At 36.2% G+C, this 18,338-nt stretch overlaps 1 protein-coding gene across 1 annotated transcript; it reads right to left on the bottom strand.

The window, feature by feature from the left end:
• Positions 1-13,571: 13,571 nt before the first annotated feature.
• On the bottom strand, positions 13,572-15,906 carry mid1ip1l (MID1 interacting protein 1, like). Its single transcript, XM_049484122.1, has 2 exons — positions 15,758-15,906; positions 13,572-14,710 (listed from the first exon to the last, which is right to left on the bottom strand). Exon 2 carries the CDS (start codon positions 14,624-14,626, stop codon positions 14,132-14,134), a length of 495 nt encoding a protein of 164 aa, XP_049340079.1. The 5' UTR covers positions 14,627-14,710; positions 15,758-15,906; the 3' UTR covers positions 13,572-14,131.
• Between the last annotated feature and the right edge of the window lie 2,432 nt (positions 15,907-18,338).

Raw genomic sequence — 18,338 nt, 5'->3', positions numbered from 1 at the left:
TGTATTTTTAAATTTTTTTATTAGGTAGCCACTAATTTTTTTACTCTGATGAACTTATCCTGTACAACAGAGGAAACTCTCGCTCTTCCTTTCCTGGGGGTGGTCCTGATGAGAGCCAATTTCATCATAACGTTTCTGATCATTTTTTTCTTTACTTAGTTGAGTATTTCTTTCTTCTCATAATCTGGATTCGAACATTACTCAAATATTCACTATTCACTGTATACCTGTAACTCTACCTCTTCACTACTTTACTTTAACTGATGCTCTAAAACACTTTATTAAGAGGCAAGAAATTCAAGTAATTAACTCTTGATGAGTTCAGCACAGCTGTTAACTGAAAGTCTGAATTCCAGGTGAATCTACCTCATAAAGCTTTAAAACTTTGTATCACCTATTATTATACATTTTTAATCAAAGTCTGTTTTATTCAAGATTTTTGGCACATACAGGATACCAACATTCAAAACCTGCATAATAAAAAAAATCCTTTCACACAAATATCAAATATAGGCATATAAAAAAGAAAAGATCAGTAGGGAATATAAAAATAAAATAAATATGTATAAAAACAGATTTATACACAATAAAATAGTAAAGAATAAACAAAATAAATGCCTGCTGTATATTACATGTTTTCCAAAAATATTTATAAAAATATCCAGTTTAACATGCGGCATAACCTCTTTAATCCAGTGGGCATAGGTCAGAGGTCAGAGTCTTTCCACTTATCCCTCTTGTTATGTTTATTTTTCAGGAACAGCAGGAGTGTTTTCGGCTCATATTGACCCGCTGCATGTTTAATTATACAAAAGAGAAACAAAACAAAAAACAAACTAACAAATCAGTGTGAATAATTTATTACTAACTCCATTACTAATTATTCTATCAATATTTAGTGCAGTAGTTTTTCACACCTCTAACAGGTAATGGTTTATTTAGGATAAATAACTTGTTTTTCATTAAACAAAATACATGTTCAAACTTTTTTTTTTATGTTTCACTACTTTATTACTTTCGAAAGATCAACATATTAAACATCATTATTTTTTATATTCGAATAATTGTATATACAATGATTTAAATACAATTATTTAATGTAAATACAATAGACAATTAAATTAAGCTTCAGAATGTTACAGAGCACTAAATGCATTCAGCTTATACCGAGTTATATACCTAAAAAAGAGAGATATTAAAGGTGAAATGTGAGAGTGAGAGTAAAATAGGAAAGTGTATCATGTAGCCGGAGGGGCAGACGGAACTAGCTGAGACCGGTCAGGGGGTGAGGAGATAAAGCCATGCTGAGTCGGGCTGAGGGGCTGAGGGGGCTGTGTGCCCGCTGGGGGCACTGAGTGCTGAACGGAGGGATCTGAGGAGGCCGTATGCAGTAGCTACAGTATGTGTGCCAGGCCCTAAACAGCTCCAGCTGAGCTCCACGCCCACTCAGTTACATAATCTCCACACATTCCACCAGCATTCAGCAGCTCCACGCTCTGCACACAGGACCCAGCGTATACCCTGTCTGTGCTGGTCCTGAATGAAGGGCATGCGGTTAATGTGGCACGCTGCTCTGGTACACGAGGTCTGGGCATTTTGGATTACGGGAAGAAATGTAACCTGAGCTGAAAGCCTTGGAATACTGTAGAAATGAAGAGAATCCTGATTAAATCTGCCCTTCTTTCACTGTTTTATTGAAGACAGATGTATAGAAGGTGGACAAAATAAACAGAATGACACACATATATACAGTAACAGTCATAATTTTGGGCACAGTTCTTCTCATTCAACATGTTTTTTTTATCTTTTTATCATTTTTTACATTTTAAATTTAATATTAAGCTATACAGCAAACATGCACAATTAAAGAGTGTTTAACAAACCAGAATATGTTATATATTTTAGATTCTTCTTTGAGTTCAGATCTGCAGACTCTTGGTGAGATTTTAATCTCAGTGTCTTCATGAGGGAGAGTCACCTGGAATAGTTTTCTCAGCATCTTGAAGGAAGGAGTTCCTGGAGGTGCTGAACAATAGTTGCTGCTTTTCCTTCACACTGTGAAGCTCCAGCTCATCCCAATTAAATCACCTCAAATCACCTCAATCTCAGTTTATCAGGTTTAGATCAGGGGATTAATGTGGAGGAATAACACTTTTTTTTTTACTGTGTAGTACGTAATTCCACATGTGTCCTTTAATCCTTTTCATGTCTTTAATATTAATCTACAATGTAGGAAATAAATAAAGACATAAAGAAAAACACTGGATAGGAATGAGACTGTACATGTTTACACAAAGTGTTTTTCTGTTCTAATTCATTATATTTAGAAGCTTTGGCCTCTCTGAAATCTCAGATAGATATGAAGTGCTGCTGTTACGTTAGATCTACGTCTTCACTGTGTAAGCTTCAGTAATACATAACAAAACATCAATAACATATCAATGCTTTCTGTTCAGCGTTTTAAAAACTGGACCAAAGTGTTACAGTGGACAAAATAAAAGAAACTCCATATGCCTCGATATTGGACATTTTATCTGGTTCACCCACTTGATAAATTAAATCTGATAAATGGAAAAACCTGAATAAATAAGTTGAGAAATAATGAACATGTTTACTCCCACACAGGTTAAAGCTTAGATCTACAGCCCAACAATTCCAATAAACTGTGATTTTTAACCTTTAGAACATTAAAACTGAGCTTTACTTTTTTTACTTACAATCTCAAGGTGTGCGATTGAGTGAAATCTGTTCAGAATAATGTTAATAATAAACAATGCAGCACAGAAGAAGCATAGGTCGGTTATTTAACAAAACTGTTTATAAAAAAGAATAGAACTCCAAATTATTAAAACACCAACAAAACCGATCCAATACTGATAGTTATGGGGCTATTGGAAGTTATATTGACCCTTAGAAAACCCCCTAAACAGCTATTATTATATGCCCTTATTATAGCAAAGAAAACCGAGGAGTAAGGACTTAGAAAGGGGCAGATGCCCCATCTAGTAAGGTGTGGTTAGAAGAAATGATCAAACAGTGCTGTTTGATCATTACACTGTATTCTAATCACTTCCTTTTTTGGTCTATTGCTAAACAAACAAATGCTAGCTAAAGCTAAGTTAGCTTAGCTAATGCTACTATCCTAGTCCTGTACAGCTCGTATTTTGGGCAGTCATCAACAACAAGGTTGTGTCTTGTTGTTTCATCTATGCTCAGCAGTATGGTGAATATGGTTGTCTTGACTTGTTTTGTCTTTTCTTTGTCATCCATCTGGCAAACTTTCATTTGTGAAGAACACTTTATTTTGTTTAATATACAGCTCTGGAAAAAAATTAGACCACAAATGATGAATTTCTTTGATTTCACCAAACTGAAAATTGTCTCCTATGAGTGGACATGGATAAGGATTGCATGTCCTAATCTGCCATATTAAAAAAGGACAAAATTACCAATAATAATACACAGGCTTTGTCCTAATTAGCGCTGGTTTAGCAGTTTAGTACACTAATATATTAACATACTAACCTGTTTTCTACTAACAAAAAGTGATGAAGTGTTTCTAGGCCAACAAATGACACTTCAAGTTCGCCTGCCACTATCACTGCTGCACTTAGAGCTCTGGCGTTCTGGAAAAAAATAAGAGAGCACTTAAAATTGACGAGTTTCTTTGATTTTCCCAAATTGAAAACCTCTGGAATATAATCAAGAGGAAGATGGATGATCAATAGCCATCAAACCACCAAACTGAACTGCTTGAATTTTTGCACCAGGAGTAAAGCAGCATAAAGCAGTGTGTAAGACTGGTGGAGGAGAAGATGATGCCAAGATGCATGAAAACTGTGATTAAAAACCAGGGTTATTCCACCAAATATTGACTTCTGAACTCTTTATGAATATGAACTTGTTTCTTTGCATTATTTGAGGTCTCTAAATAACATTTTCTTGGAATTTGGGAGAAAAATTGTCCGTAATTTATAGAATAAAACAACAATGTTCATTTTACTCAACATAAACCTATAAATAGCAAAATATTCATTTTTTATGTTAGCCAGGTACCCAAATGCCTTACTATTAGTCCTGCTGTCCTACGAGTGTGTGTGTGCGTGTGAGTGTGTATGCATATGACCGCTAGGACTGCAATGCCATTCCTCATTTTGGCATGCAGACGGGCGCTCATGAGCTGCACGTAAGCACCTTGTTGCAGCCGTTGCCAAGGACCATATCAGTGTGTGCTCAGCTGTGACGGCCCAACCCAAAATTCCAGCCAATCAGAGTGCAGGGGTTTGTCTCCAGCTGTGAGACTGGCATGGTGGATAATATTAATGTGTGCATTAAATGCATTAATTTACGCTGCCACTAGATAAGCAAATTTACTCACTCACATTAAAACAAGTACACCTGATAACGCAGTCTTGCTGGTAGGGCATGTTCATAGACGACACGTTGCAACAGTCTGTTCCAAATACGCAACTCTAAAACTAGTGCCCTCAAAATCTCCTGCCCTATAAATTACCTGCTTAATGATGTCTCCTATGAGTGAACTTAAATAAAAATTGAAGCTATGTCCAAATTAGCGCTGGTTTAGCAGTTTAGTACATTAAATTATTAACATACTAACCTGTTTCCTACTAACAGAAAGTGATGAAGGGTTTCTAAGCCAACATAAGACACTGCAAGTGTTCTTGCCGCTATCACTGCACTTACACACTTACAGCTATGGAAAAAAATAAAAAAGCACTTAACAATTATGAGTTTCTTTGATTTTTCCAAATTGAAAACCTCTGGAATATAATCAAGAGGAAGATGGATGATCACAAGCCATCAAACCACCAAACTGAACTGCTTGATTTTTTGCACCAGGAGTAAAGCAGCATAAAGTTATCCAAAAGCAGTGTGTAAGACTGGTGGAGGAGAACATTCTGAGATGCATGAAAACTGTGATTGAAAAACAGGGTAATTCCACCAAATATTGATTTCTGAACTCTTAAAATTTTATAAATATTAAATTGTTTTTTTGAAGGCTTTGCATCTTTTTTTGTTATTTCGGACATTTTTAATTTTCTACAAGTAAATGCTCTAAATGACCATATTTGTGTTTGGAAGTTGGGAGAAATATAGTCCGTAGTTTATTAGATAAAACAACAATGTTTATTTTATTCAAACAAATACCTATAAATAGCAAAATCAGAGAAACTGATTCAGAAACTGAAGTGGTCTGTTATTTTTTTCCAGAGCTGTATATCATTATCCACCATATTTTTTTATATTGTTGTAGCACCGCTTGCTTATTATCTTTAAATTTTCTCAGTCAGCTTTATGAGGTAGAGTCACCTGGAATTCAGGCTTTCAGTTAACAGCTGTGCTGAACTCATCAAGAGTTAACTACTTGAATTTCTTGTCTCTTAATAAAGTGTTTGAGAGCATCAGTTAAAGTAAAGTAGTGAAGAGGTAGAGTTACAGGTATACAGTGAATAGTGAATATTTGAGGAATGTTCTAATCCAGATTATGAGAAGCACTATTTTACTAATGAAAGATAAAAGGTCAGTCAATCCGAGATATTTCAAGAACTTAGTTGCAGTTGCAAAGAAGTCGTAAAGTCAAAAGCGTTATGATGGAACTGGCACTCATCAGGACCTCCCAAGGAAAGAAAGCCCAAGAGTTACCTCTGTTGTTTATTGTTTTTTTAAACACTTTTAAGTTACTACATGATTCCTTATGTGTTCCTTCGTAGTCTAAATGACTAAGTCTAAGACGCTAAATATAACTTTCTGCTGTTGTTTTTGGATCACTCTTTGTTTGCGCTCTGGTTGAAGGGTGATCATGTTGTAGATAAGGTATAATAACGTCAGTATTAAGACATTAAGGTTTCAGAGCCGGACTCTGCTCGTTCTTTGCAGGCTGATGTTGTGGAGTTTTGGTTGAGGGTGTTAAACAGTCTGCAGCAGGGTTTCCTGTAACAGACTGCAGGAGGAGGGTGGAGGAGTGGTGGTGAAGCAGTAAGAGCATGGTGGGAAGGCCTTCTGAAGGGGAACACAATGTTCCTGATCTCACAGCTGCATGTCTTTGTACTAACGGGAAATGAGAGCTCTCTGTAAATATTTGGAAGCAGAAGAGTGTCTTTGCCATATCATTAAAAACACTTAAACCTACTGCATGTAGGGGTGGGCGATATGGCTCTAAAATAATATCACGATATTTCAGAGTATTTTTGCGATAACGATATACTTGGCGATATAGGAAAACTAAAATAATTAATTAATTTTAGGAATATAGTATAATAGTATAACAGAATAATCATAATGTGACAAAATAAATAATATAGCATAAAATAATATAATGCAGCAAATAATATTGCAGAATATTTAGTGCATGCATATAAACTGCAAACTAAAACAATTATACAATAAATACACCTAAAGCTTCACAGTAAATAATAGACTACTTTTAAGACAGAACAGCCCTATTATCACGATATGGATTTTAAATATCATGATATTCCTGTGTCACGATATATTGTACACGATATAATAATGCCCACCCCTAACTGCACGTTTAAATTGTGTGAACATTTAATGAAACTTTTATAAATGCTCTTTGTACAAAAGTTTGTAGGTAAGGATGCACAGCCAGCAATTAATCAGAAATTATGTTTTATTAACATTTTTAAAGTGAAATAACAAAACTTGGTTACTTTAATTTGCATCAACTGCTGACAGAGATGTGCAAAACACACACAGCTTGTCTAGTCCCTGTAGAGAGTTAGTGAAGGGCTGACAGTAGAATAGGACTCTCTGCAGCAGATATGTTTGATAACAGGAGTATTTGTACTTTTACAGACAAATTTTACTAACTGGCATATTTGTTCTTTAATTGAAGGTTTTTTTTTTTTCTAACCAGAGTATTTTAACATTTACAGAAGAATTTTTTAACTGGATGATTTGTACTTTAACTGAAGTATTTTCTAATTAGAGTATTTGCACTTTTACTGAAGTATTTTCTCAACTGAAGTATTTTCTAACTGAAGTATTTAAACTTTCACAGAAGTATGTTTGAACTGGAGTATTTGTGCTTTAACTGAAGTATTTTATAACTGGAGTATTAGTACCTTTATTGAAGTATTTTGTAACAGTAATATTTGTACTTTTATTGAAGCATTTGTTATCTAAAGTATTTTGTAATTGGAGCTTTTGTACTTTTACTGAAGTTTTAACTGGAGTATTAATGCTTTTTCTGAAGTATTTTTAACTGGAGTATTTGTGATTTAACTGAAGTATTTTTTAACTGGAGAATTTGTAATTTTGCTAAAGTATATTCTAACTGGAGTATTTGTACTTTTACTTAAGTATTTTCTAACTGGAGTATTTTAACTTTTAAATAAGAATCTTCTATCTGGAGTATTTGTACTTGAACTGAAGTATTTTCTAACTGGAGTATTTGTGTTTTTAATTAAGTATTATCTAAGTGAAGTGGAGTGGTATTTCTGCTTTAACAGGAGCATTTTAAATGTAGTATTTAAATTTATAAGTATTTTCGAATTTGAGTATTTGTGTATTAACAGAAGTATATATTCTAACTGGAGTATTTGTACTTTTAATTAACTATGTTCTAATTGGAGTATTTGTACCTTTATTGATTTTTTTCTAAGTGTAATATTTGTGGTTTTACTGAAGTATTTTCTAGTTGGAGCATTTGTATATTTACAGAAGTATATTCTAACAGGAGTTTTCTGTGCTTTTACTGAAGTATTTTCTAACAGAGGTATTTGTTCTTTAACTGAAGTATTTTCTATCTGTAAGTAGTATAAGTATAAGACATCTGTATTTCCTCCACTTTTGTCAACACCAGTGATGACAGGGTATTGTAAAGGTTGGTGACCTGTGCCGCATATCTCTCTCCACAGGTGATATCCAGTTACTGACTGCACTGCAGTAATTACAGTACTTTGCCTAATGCTCCACTGTAAGCAAATTACCTGCTTTACCCCATTCTCATTCGCATAAATCATGTTTATAATGTTTACATGGCAATTTATTCAAATATTTATGGTCTCATTCCATCACATGCTGAACTCCCTTATCGATATTGTTTAATCACACTGCTCTACATGTGCTGAATTAGCAGGTCTGCAGGTCAGCAGCAGCCAGACGCTGGTTATCGAGGCCTATCACAGAAATACAGCTCCAATATAAAGTTATCAGAGTTTTATTGCTGTTTAGTGCAGTTCAGATGTCTGTGCTGTCTGGAGAGTTCAGTGGTTGGACCGTCTGGACCATCGCTGCTCCGCAACAAGGAATCTGGGAACAACCAGCCCTCTTATCTAGACGACCAATAAAACCCAGGACTCTGAGAGCTGAGAGCGGCTCACTGTGGTTCTGTATGGGAAAGTGGAGCAGGTCTTTCACTATTGTGAAGGCAGTGGTGAGGGAGGAGCGGTGCCGTAATGGAGCATACAGACTCTGATTATAAGGCACAAGGCTGAGTATTGTGCAGCTGAGTGGGGTGAGCATCGCCTTATCCTCACCAGCTGATCCTCCAACCTAGCACTATAAAGTACAAGATACCCAGACCTGAGTAAAAGTACTTTAAGAGTGCTATAAAAAAGTGACTTGAGTAGAAGTTCTTTAGTGTTCTTTAAGCTCCATACTTAAGTACTAAAGTAGAAGTACTAAAGTATTCAAATTGTAGTTTATTATGTAGTTTATTGTAAAATTAAGTAGTGATTTTAGTACTTAAGTACAGTAATGAAGCAAAAATAATATTCCATTAGATACAGATACAGCATTTTAGTACTTAAGTACAGCAGTAAAGTAAAAATAATACTCCAGTAGTTACAGATACAGCATTTTAGTACTTAAGTACAGTAGTAAAGTTAAAATAATATTCCATTAGATACACATACAGCATTTTAGTACTTAAGTACAGTAGTGAAGTAAAAATAATACTCCAGTAGATACAGATATAGCATTTTATATTTAAGTACTGTAGTTACAGTAGTGAAGTACTTCTACTTCCTCGCCATACATCTCTGATTATTTTTGGATCAATGCCCAGCTCACAGCATCAAGTTCAGAGCCGAATGCTGCAAATTCTAAAACACCCCGGTTGCTGAGTATAATACAGCATTCACCCTTCAGGATGATATATATTGCAGCTCTATGTGTTAAATGTGCTTGATGAGGTTCTGAGTTTTATGTAATGTTTATTGCTTGTGTCACTTCTAATTCTGTGAGTTTATTGACTGGTTGCAAAGCAAACATCTGATCATTGCCTGAATCATGTAAACTCGATGTTTTTGTATGTTTGTGTAAATGCATTAATCGGGTTACTGACGAAAAAAAAAAAACAAGCAGGGCTGCTACCTACCCTCAGTGGATTTAGAGTATAAGACACACTTGTCTCTTAGAGAGTCTGAGCTCTGATATATTTATTCAACTATATAAAAGAAAGTTTTTTTGACTGTGAAATGACTTGTGTTTGTTTTTAGTTTTTTAATGAGATGCTAACAGCTAGTCCCCCCGTCTCTGCGTGTATCAGACTTCTATGAAAAGGTCATCCCAGCGTGATCCTGATTTCAGTGAGTAATTGATGCCGGGACTCTTCTCAGTGACAGACAGGAGGACGGGGGGAAGCGAGGGAACACACGACACTGTTCAGAAGCATGGCAGCGTCTGAGTCACGCTGGCGTACGCAGCCGAGCACGGCGTGGGAGCGTGATCAGGCAGAGCAGACTTGGCAGGGTGTCGGCTGTCGACAGGCCTCTCAGACAGCTGCCCGGCTGCCCGAGCCGAGCGGTGCCCTCTGACACTCGCCAGAGACACTTTCCCAACAGCAGTAAAACTAAACGACTTGCATGGGTTTGCAGGAGGACGTGCAAGCGGCCAACGCTGTCTAATTACCCAAACAATCGAAACGCGAGGCTCAGGCTGGGATCTGGTGGAGCTCCAGGATTGTGTAATATATGAGAGGCAATTGTACAGCAGATCTGGCCTTATAAAGTCCAATCAGACATTGCTGAAACAGCACCATGGTCACACCTCAGAAAGAGAGAGAGAGAGAGAGGACAATAAACTGACTGTAAAAATGTCCTAAAGCTTCCTTAAGGAGATTTAGATATCTAGTTTTTGTGGAAAAAAAATAATTCCTTTGATTTTATCAAATTGAAAAGCTCTGGAATATAATCAAGAGGAAGTTGGATGATCACAAACCATCAAACCACCAAACTGAACTGCTTGAATTTTTGCACCAGGAGTAAAGCAGCATAAAGTTATCCAAAAGCAGTGTGTAAGACTGGTGGAGGAGAACATGTTGCCAAGATGCATGAATTAAACTGTGATTAAAACCAGGGTTATTCCACCAAATTTTGATTTCTGATTTGATTTGAACTTTATAATATGAACTTGATTATATCTTATATCTATAACGTAATGTGTTTAATACTCGCTATTCTTTAGAATTATAAAAATGTTAGGAATCATTTCAAACCCACACTATCACTAAAGCCAGAGCGGTAGATGCTCTGCACTGTTACCGGGTTTGATGTGAATCAAACGATCAAGATCATCTGATAGGAAGATCTCGCTGCTCCCGTTCTGCCTTTAGCACTGCTAACTTTCTACTGCTTTCTTTAATAATTACACTAATTACACAGGACTGTACTTTTACTTTCAGTACTTCAGTACTACACTTTACAATAAATTACTTAAGCAATACTTTAGTACTTCTACTTAAGTGTGGAGCTTAAAGAACACTTAAAATACTTTTACTCAGGTCTGGCTCTCTAGTACTTTATACATGTCTGTAAATAACCAGAGTGCTTTTTGAGTGCATGTAAATAAATTCACTGCTGAATCTGACAGTGGTCACTGATTTATACAAACACAAAGATCAGATCTGTAGCGGTTGATATTCAGCATTAAGAGACTCTTGAATCGGATCAGGGGCAAAAAACCAAATCAGGAATTTCCTAGACAGATCCTGATCCGGTTTCAGATGTTTAGACGGTGCACCTCAGGGTGGTGCAACGTGCAGAGCAGGACACGTTTTTTAATGTGGGGTTAGAGGAGTGTTTACACTGCTGGACGCTTCTCGGTGTCGTATTCTGCTCTGTAAGTGTTTATGCACTAGATGAAGTGCACATTTCTTGGTAGCATTAAAGTGCAGCATGAAATACATAAACATGTTATTGAAAATGCATCTGTTTACTTGTTTACAGGATATTTACAGGAATGGATTAGGTTATTAAATGTAGAAAAATCAAACTAAACACAACTATAAAAAAACTTTCTCAGCATTGAATTTATAAACATGCTTACATGTTTACACTTTGCCGTTTAATATCCTGTAGTTTATTCTGATCTAATACTGATCTGAGTACAATACATTATACATCATACTGTATATTTGGTTAAAAATGGCAATAAAAGCACTTTTAAAAGAAAAACACCAAAAACTTTTACTAAAGAATGACTAACATTACTTCTTTGGAAACTAGTTGTTTTTCAGCTAAATGATACAAGCTGTACAGGACTAGGATAGTAGCATTGGCTGAGGTAGCTTGATAGCTTCTGGCCTTTGTGTGTAAATTTGAGTCACATGTGACTTGAGTAGCACTGCTGAGGTAAACTTATGACTGTAATAGCAGCAGTAAGGTAAACTGACTAAAATCACACTGCTAATAGAAAATGTGACTAGACAAAATTTGTTTTGGTGCATCTCTACATAATATTTTTGTACTCTATGTATGTTTGGTGCTACTTATATTATTGTTTCATAATATGAATAAGTACTTTTATATTTTCTCTCATCTCAAGACCATGTTTACTTGAATAATCAAATATATTCTCCTTTAACTTCAGTCTTTGGGTGGCTCAGACCCTTGTGGTCACCAGGATCAGTTTGTTTTGTACTCTGTGGGCTTTCTTGGCTGTTTTTTTAGCCTTCAGTGGTTTAATCAGCATTGTGCCTGCGAGTCGGGGGAAAAGAGAAAGACAGTATCTGATTGGCTCCAGTTGGGAGAACTGTTGTTATGGGGAAATACCAAGAGAATGACTCAGGTGTGGAGAGAAGGACCAGGACAGTCCTGTTTATCTAAGGGCCAAATCCCTCCTGGTATCCCAGGGTGCCAAACCAGATATAATGGAAATATGATAAATCTATTCATAATCATAATGAGCCAAAGACAGTCTGTAAACAAGAACTGTAAGATCTGTTTAAAAGAACTGAGAGATCTGTTCTAAGATATTTTAGTCCTTATTGCCTGGACAGTTTGTGCTCATCTTCAGAGCTGAAGTAATGGATACAATCAAAAGGTGTCTTGGTCATGATGCAAAAAAAAAAAAAAACACAAAAAGGGGTTACACCAAATATTAGTTTATTTGTCCAACAGCAGCAGCAGGCAGCTGCCTCTTTACACACTGGCTGTTGTTCATAAACAGTATGAGCTGTACAGGACTAGGATAGTAACATTAGCTGCTGCAGCTGCTAACCTCAATAATATTTACTAATCGTAATGTTTGTGTTTTTGTTCATATATATATATATATATATAAAAATATGTGTTGGTATATCTTATATTTACAGGTAGATGTCTGAGAAACATTTTTTTTATTCTATAAAAACTGAACTAGGGCTGTCAACGTTAAAGCACTACTTTCAGCGCTATACTTGACTCCACTAATATAACTTAATTATTGCATTTTACATTTGTTACATTCATTCTTTTTATTAACATTTATATATCCACTATAAAAACTTGTCTGAAGAAAACCAAAAATGTGATTAATCACAGAATTTTGTTGTGATTAATCAGATACATTCTTTTTTTTATCAATTGACACTACTATGAACACTTCTCCCAAATTAATAAGTTCATATTCATAAAGTTTTACAATTTTAGTGTATTTTAAGTTTTCCAAAGCTGTACCTTTAATTTCATTGCATCTCTACCAATAGTTCAAGCAGTTGAGGAACCCAAGATCAGTGATCTGGTCTGTAAGCAACCTTTCCTGTACATTTTAGTGGATTCCTTGCAACTCTGAAGGGGCTTGTTAAGAATTTAATCAAATGTGGGAGAAGGGAAACACCAAATGTACAGAGCTCAGAGTCTTCAGTATCAGAAGTGAAACCCTGCTCTAGGCCTTTCCCCAGAGATCTACTACAATAAGTAGCTTAGTCCCCACACTAACCTAAAAACACACCTGAGCCAGGTAATGAGTAATACTCAGAATTAAAACCAGGCTTTCCATGTTACGCAAAGCAGGTTATGTAATCCTCGCTTCTTAAGAGCTTCTTAACACCACTAGAGACGTCTGCAGCCTGTAGGTTTTGTTTAAAGACAGCCTTAAGTATAAATCCAGGGTGTGTAGGGACAGCCACACAGGCTCCAACATGCCTGTTGAATAGTGCATTCCATACAGGGAAACGCACATCTTACCAAATCCCATTACGTAAATGGAGCAGGTTCTCCATTCAGGAGGAAACCACCTTTAATAAATACTGAGGATTTGCAACACCCATATGAAAGTGAATGAAGAAAGAATTATTTTAAAGCAAACACCAACCACACTGCATGTACTAAAAAAGGCTACTTTATTTAATATTTAATTAATTCATATAAAATTAGAAATATTTTAGGACAATCTTTAAAAACAAGTGGTAACAAAATGTACTAGGACAGGGCAAACTGATAAATTGGACAACATGGAAAAACAAGGCACACTATATTTCTCCTTGAAATGAACCTTGCCAACTTTCTTGCAACTTTTTGACCAGAGTTCAGTACAGTGAAGCCTACAGAATTCAAATGAACACAAGTGAAGAAACAGAATTACCAGCATTCAAGGTTTCCCCAACAAATCCTAGACTCCAACCACGTTTATAGGCTACACGTGGCCTCAGGCTGAGGAGACCAACAGCAACAAGATTCATTACCTTCCATGCCCTCTTTAAACCAGCTAGCAGTACTTTGGACTAGCATTGTAGCTGGAAATGGATTGAGGATGATGTTTAGTGGCATTTCTTAGAAGTTTAAAAGTCTGAAGGCAACTTTGGCTCTCACTCCCAGTCCAGTGCCTGTCCATTTATCTAGCCAAAGTTTCAGGAACAAGTTCAGTACATAAGGAGTCAATGTTTCTATCGCAGAAGGCTGCTGCCACCAATTTCCCTCTTGTATCTATTCGTTAGGTGGTCAGCCTGTACGGTGAGCTTGGACAGCACCCCAAACAGTCCAGTGAGGTGGAAGTGGAACTGGCTCTCCAGGTCTGAAGACTCCTCAGCCTGCTCACTGTTCACCTGTTGCTGCTGCTCCTCCTCCTGCTTCACCGCCATCTCCAGGAAACTGGCACCACCCGCCATCTCCCGCTTCAGCAAACCCCACTCCATCTCGTTCTTGAGGGACTTCAGCAGCAGGTAGTGCTCGTACATGTCCCTCTGTTTGCTCGGGCAGGTGGGCTCGTTGTTATTGGTGACAGGGACCATAGCCTCGTCCTGCTCGTCCAGGGGCATGTCCCTCAGCAGGCTGGGCACCATGATGGTCTCGTCCATGTTGTTGGCTGCCGCCATGAAGCGGTTCATCACGTTCAGCAGAGAGTGCTTGTTGAAGTAGGTGTCGTGATTGATCTGCATCATGGTGAGATCTTTGGAGCTTGCTAGCTTTTGGCAAGTAGATGAAAGGAATATGAATTCAGAAGGACGTTCAGCAAGACGCCAATCCTGAGAAGAGAAAAACAAAGTTCAGTCAGACTTGCATTTTAGATATAAGAAAGGCAAAAAGTGAAGGGAAAGCTAGCATGCACTCATGGATATTTGCTAGAAAGTAGAAAATAAGATATTGTAGATCCAGATATCCATTAATGTGAAATTCTGGCTAGTACAAAAGCTAAGAAAAAATTAAGAACTAAGAACTAAAAGTAGTTTGATTTAACAATAATGTGCATTAGAAAGCTTTAAAAATAGATAAATAAAAAAGACAATCTGTAACATTATCTTAAACTTGCCAGAACTAGAGTAAATCTCTGGAATTTCTACTAGCATTAGTTGGAGATCTACAAACTGGAGTACTTGCACATTAACTTCCTACAAAACCATTCCTAATTTTTAAACAGCCAAAACCACTCATACATTTGTGTTTCTTGCATAGTAAAAAATTAAGCTGCAGGTTTGTGAAAAATACCATCCACCAATAGTTTTTATAGCCTTTACACAAGTAGTTTTAGTTTATGACACCAATTTTGAATAGTAAAACCACCTAGTACACAACTGTAAATGTGGAAATTTGAATATAAGCTAGAAGTGTAACTTAGATGACTGAAATCACTTCTAATATCTACTAGAACTACAGCAGATCTGGAGTTTTATACTAGGGGAGAGAGGGGGAGAAAGACAGACAAGAGTTGAGATAGAAAGAGAGAAATTACTAGTAATAAGTCCTAGATCTCTGAACTGAGAGTTTCTACTAAAATCGGCACAACAATTAATCTACAACTTGAGTTACACTGATAAAAATGAAATTAAATAGATTTGAGACCTGTACCGCTACTCTAAACTTAAGCTTAAACTAGTGTCCATAAGGAGACGTGTCTGAGAATGCCCCTTTAATAAGTAAAATACATGAATAAAACACAGAAAATACAACGGTAACTAGGTTAGCTTAGTTACCGTAGCTAACAGCTAATAACAGACACAGGGAGGCATTGTTAGCACAGGAAATCCAGGCAAGAGCAAACACAGAGCACACAAATTGAGTTAATTTCGACTAACCTGAAGTTAATCAGCTCGTTCCTCGCAGTTTTATGTAGTTCCTCGCAGTTTTTCTGTTGTCTTTCGCCCCACAAATCTCTCCAACGCGGCCAGAAAGTAGAACCTCAGAATCGTGCCGCTCACTTTTGCAGCTCCCAGCATTATATAGCGAAGCTGCGCGGGGCAGGGCCGGTTCAGCCAATAGGAGGGAAGCTACTGCATGACTGACACCAGCGTTAGCCAATCAAATACAGCCTTCGAGCTGAAATGTGTCTGGCCCTGGACCAATGACATTCTGAAGGAGTCGGGTTGACACACATTCGTTCTCAGAAGGCCAGGTTACTCCTAGTCTGCAATGCCAGTGAGGAGTTACACCATATAGACTAAAAAAGTATTTGGACACCTATTTATTCTTCTTTTTTAATTTATTTATTTATTATGTGTTTATTTATTTATTTGCAAACACATTTTACAAAACGTTTTACAACTAACAATACTCAGAATAATAAAAAACACAAATGTAACTGCAATGTTATTATTAACTGACAATAGTTAAGTTACTATAGTAGTATACTATAATATTATAGTAGCATTTTAGTATAAATATTAGTGTTTGGTTAGTATAAATATTAGTGTATAAGTGTTTGGTGTGGTGCAGTGGATAACACTATGAGTCCTTGGGCAAGACTCCTAACCCTACATTGGCCCACCTCTGTAATATTGCTGCCTTCAAGTCGTGTTGGAAATATCGTATTTACGAGATGAGAACCCATGAATGCCACCGCAAACTCGTATTTACCAAAACTCAGATTTTTAGATAAGCCCAGTTTCAGGCGTGTCAGTAACAAGAGTTATAAATAATAAATCAATTACATTTATTTAAATTAATAAATAAATTGAATAAATTGATGCAGACTGTTCATATTGTAAACTGCTTTACACTTACACACTTGCAATTTATTATTAGCTAATTGATAATCAGCAATTTGTAAAAAAAAAAAAAAAAAAAAAAGTCTAGTATGATTCACAGTTCTAAAGGGATAAAATCATCACTTGCCTAATGCGGGTCTTATTCACTTCATTCTCTTGGAGTAGGGCAAAATAAACCTCCTGTTTTTTATGATAATAGACCTAAAGTGTGGTTCTCAAACTGTGGTAACACATTAAAACGTTGAGGACTGAAATCTGTAAAGGTTCCACCTTTAATTTTTTAAACATTACATATGTTAGTGTTTAGTGCTTTAGTTTAGTGTTTAGTAACTATGTAAGATACACTTCAGGCCCTCTTCACTCTCAAAACTACAGTTTTATCATTATTAACATCAGTTTCATTGGTCCTAGATTAAAACCCTGTGGAACATCACAAGATCTGCTTTATCAAACAACAGTCACCAATAGTTCACTACAGATATATAGATATAGAAATATAGATAAAAAAAGATAGTAAACACTGTAGTTCACTGCTTGGCTCTCTTGTTGTTTATTTGCCCATGTCTAAATCCTAAATTTTGAGATTCTCAGTAGGATAAAATAAACAATAATCAGTCAAACTACTTACCATAACATTACAGACTGTAAAAACAGGCAAGCTCCACACAACAGAAGAGTGATGAACAATTGGCTAAATATATGACGACATGTATATGTGCGAATTACACATCTAGTTTACTATATATAAATAAGCATGTTTGTCTGGTAGCTACATTTGTTCATGTGAAATGACTTGTATGTGGTACTTAAACATTTTAGTTTGGTGGTAAGTACTGTTAATTAATGTACGCTTATTATAAGGAATAATTGGTATTAAGGGATTATCTGTCTTTACTATTCAGGGAAGGCTTTTTACTAGATTATTCTAGTGACATTTCCAGGCAACATGCACATGGAGCATGTGGGACTCACATGGGCAGAGCATGGGCTAAATGGGTGCCAGAGGAGGGGGCATTTGAGCTTGTAATGATGGGCCCAATCATTACAGCCCTTAGTAATCTCACATAGATCCCATCTAGGCCCCATACATTGCAGTGTATGATCCACATGGAGGCAAAATTTAAGCTGTCTTGGTCCATCACTGACATCTACAACTCTGCAAAAATTAGATTTTAAGATAGAACGTCAGTTTCTGAATCAGTTTTTTCTGATTTTGATTCATAGGTATATGTTTAAACATTTCTCCCAAATTCCAAGTAAAAATTGTCATTTAGAGCATGTATGTGCAGAAAATGAGATGAAATAACAAAAAGATGCAGAGCTTTCAGACCTCAAATAATGCAAAGAAAACAAGTTCATATTCATAAAGTTTTAAGAGTTCAGAAATCAATATTTGGTGGAATAACCCTTATTTTTAATCACAGTTTTCATGCATCTTGGCATCATGTTCTCCTCCACCAGTCTTACACACTGCTTTTGGATAACTTTATGCTGCTTTACTCCTGAGGCAAAAATTCAAGCAGTTCAGTTTGGTTTGATGACTTATGATCATACATCTTCCTCTTGATTATATTCCAGAGGTTTTCAATTCGGTAAAATCAAAGAAAATCATAATTTTTATGTGCTCTCTTATTTTTTTCCAGAGCTGTATATGTGTGGCAACATAGATGGA

The sequence above is a fragment of the Astyanax mexicanus genome, chromosome 10 (assembly GCF_023375975.1).
Source record: "Astyanax mexicanus isolate ESR-SI-001 chromosome 10, AstMex3_surface, whole genome shotgun sequence".
Lineage (NCBI taxonomy): Eukaryota > Metazoa > Chordata > Actinopteri > Characiformes > Acestrorhamphidae > Astyanax > Astyanax mexicanus.
Note: the sequence above shows the minus strand (reverse complement) of the source record. Positions and strands in the feature narration are given on the sequence as shown.

Excerpts from the sequence above, each read along its gene's own strand:
- mid1ip1l (XM_049484122.1), bottom strand. The coding sequence starts at position 14,626 with ATGATGCAGATCAATCACGACACCTACTTCAACAAGCACTCTCTGCTG.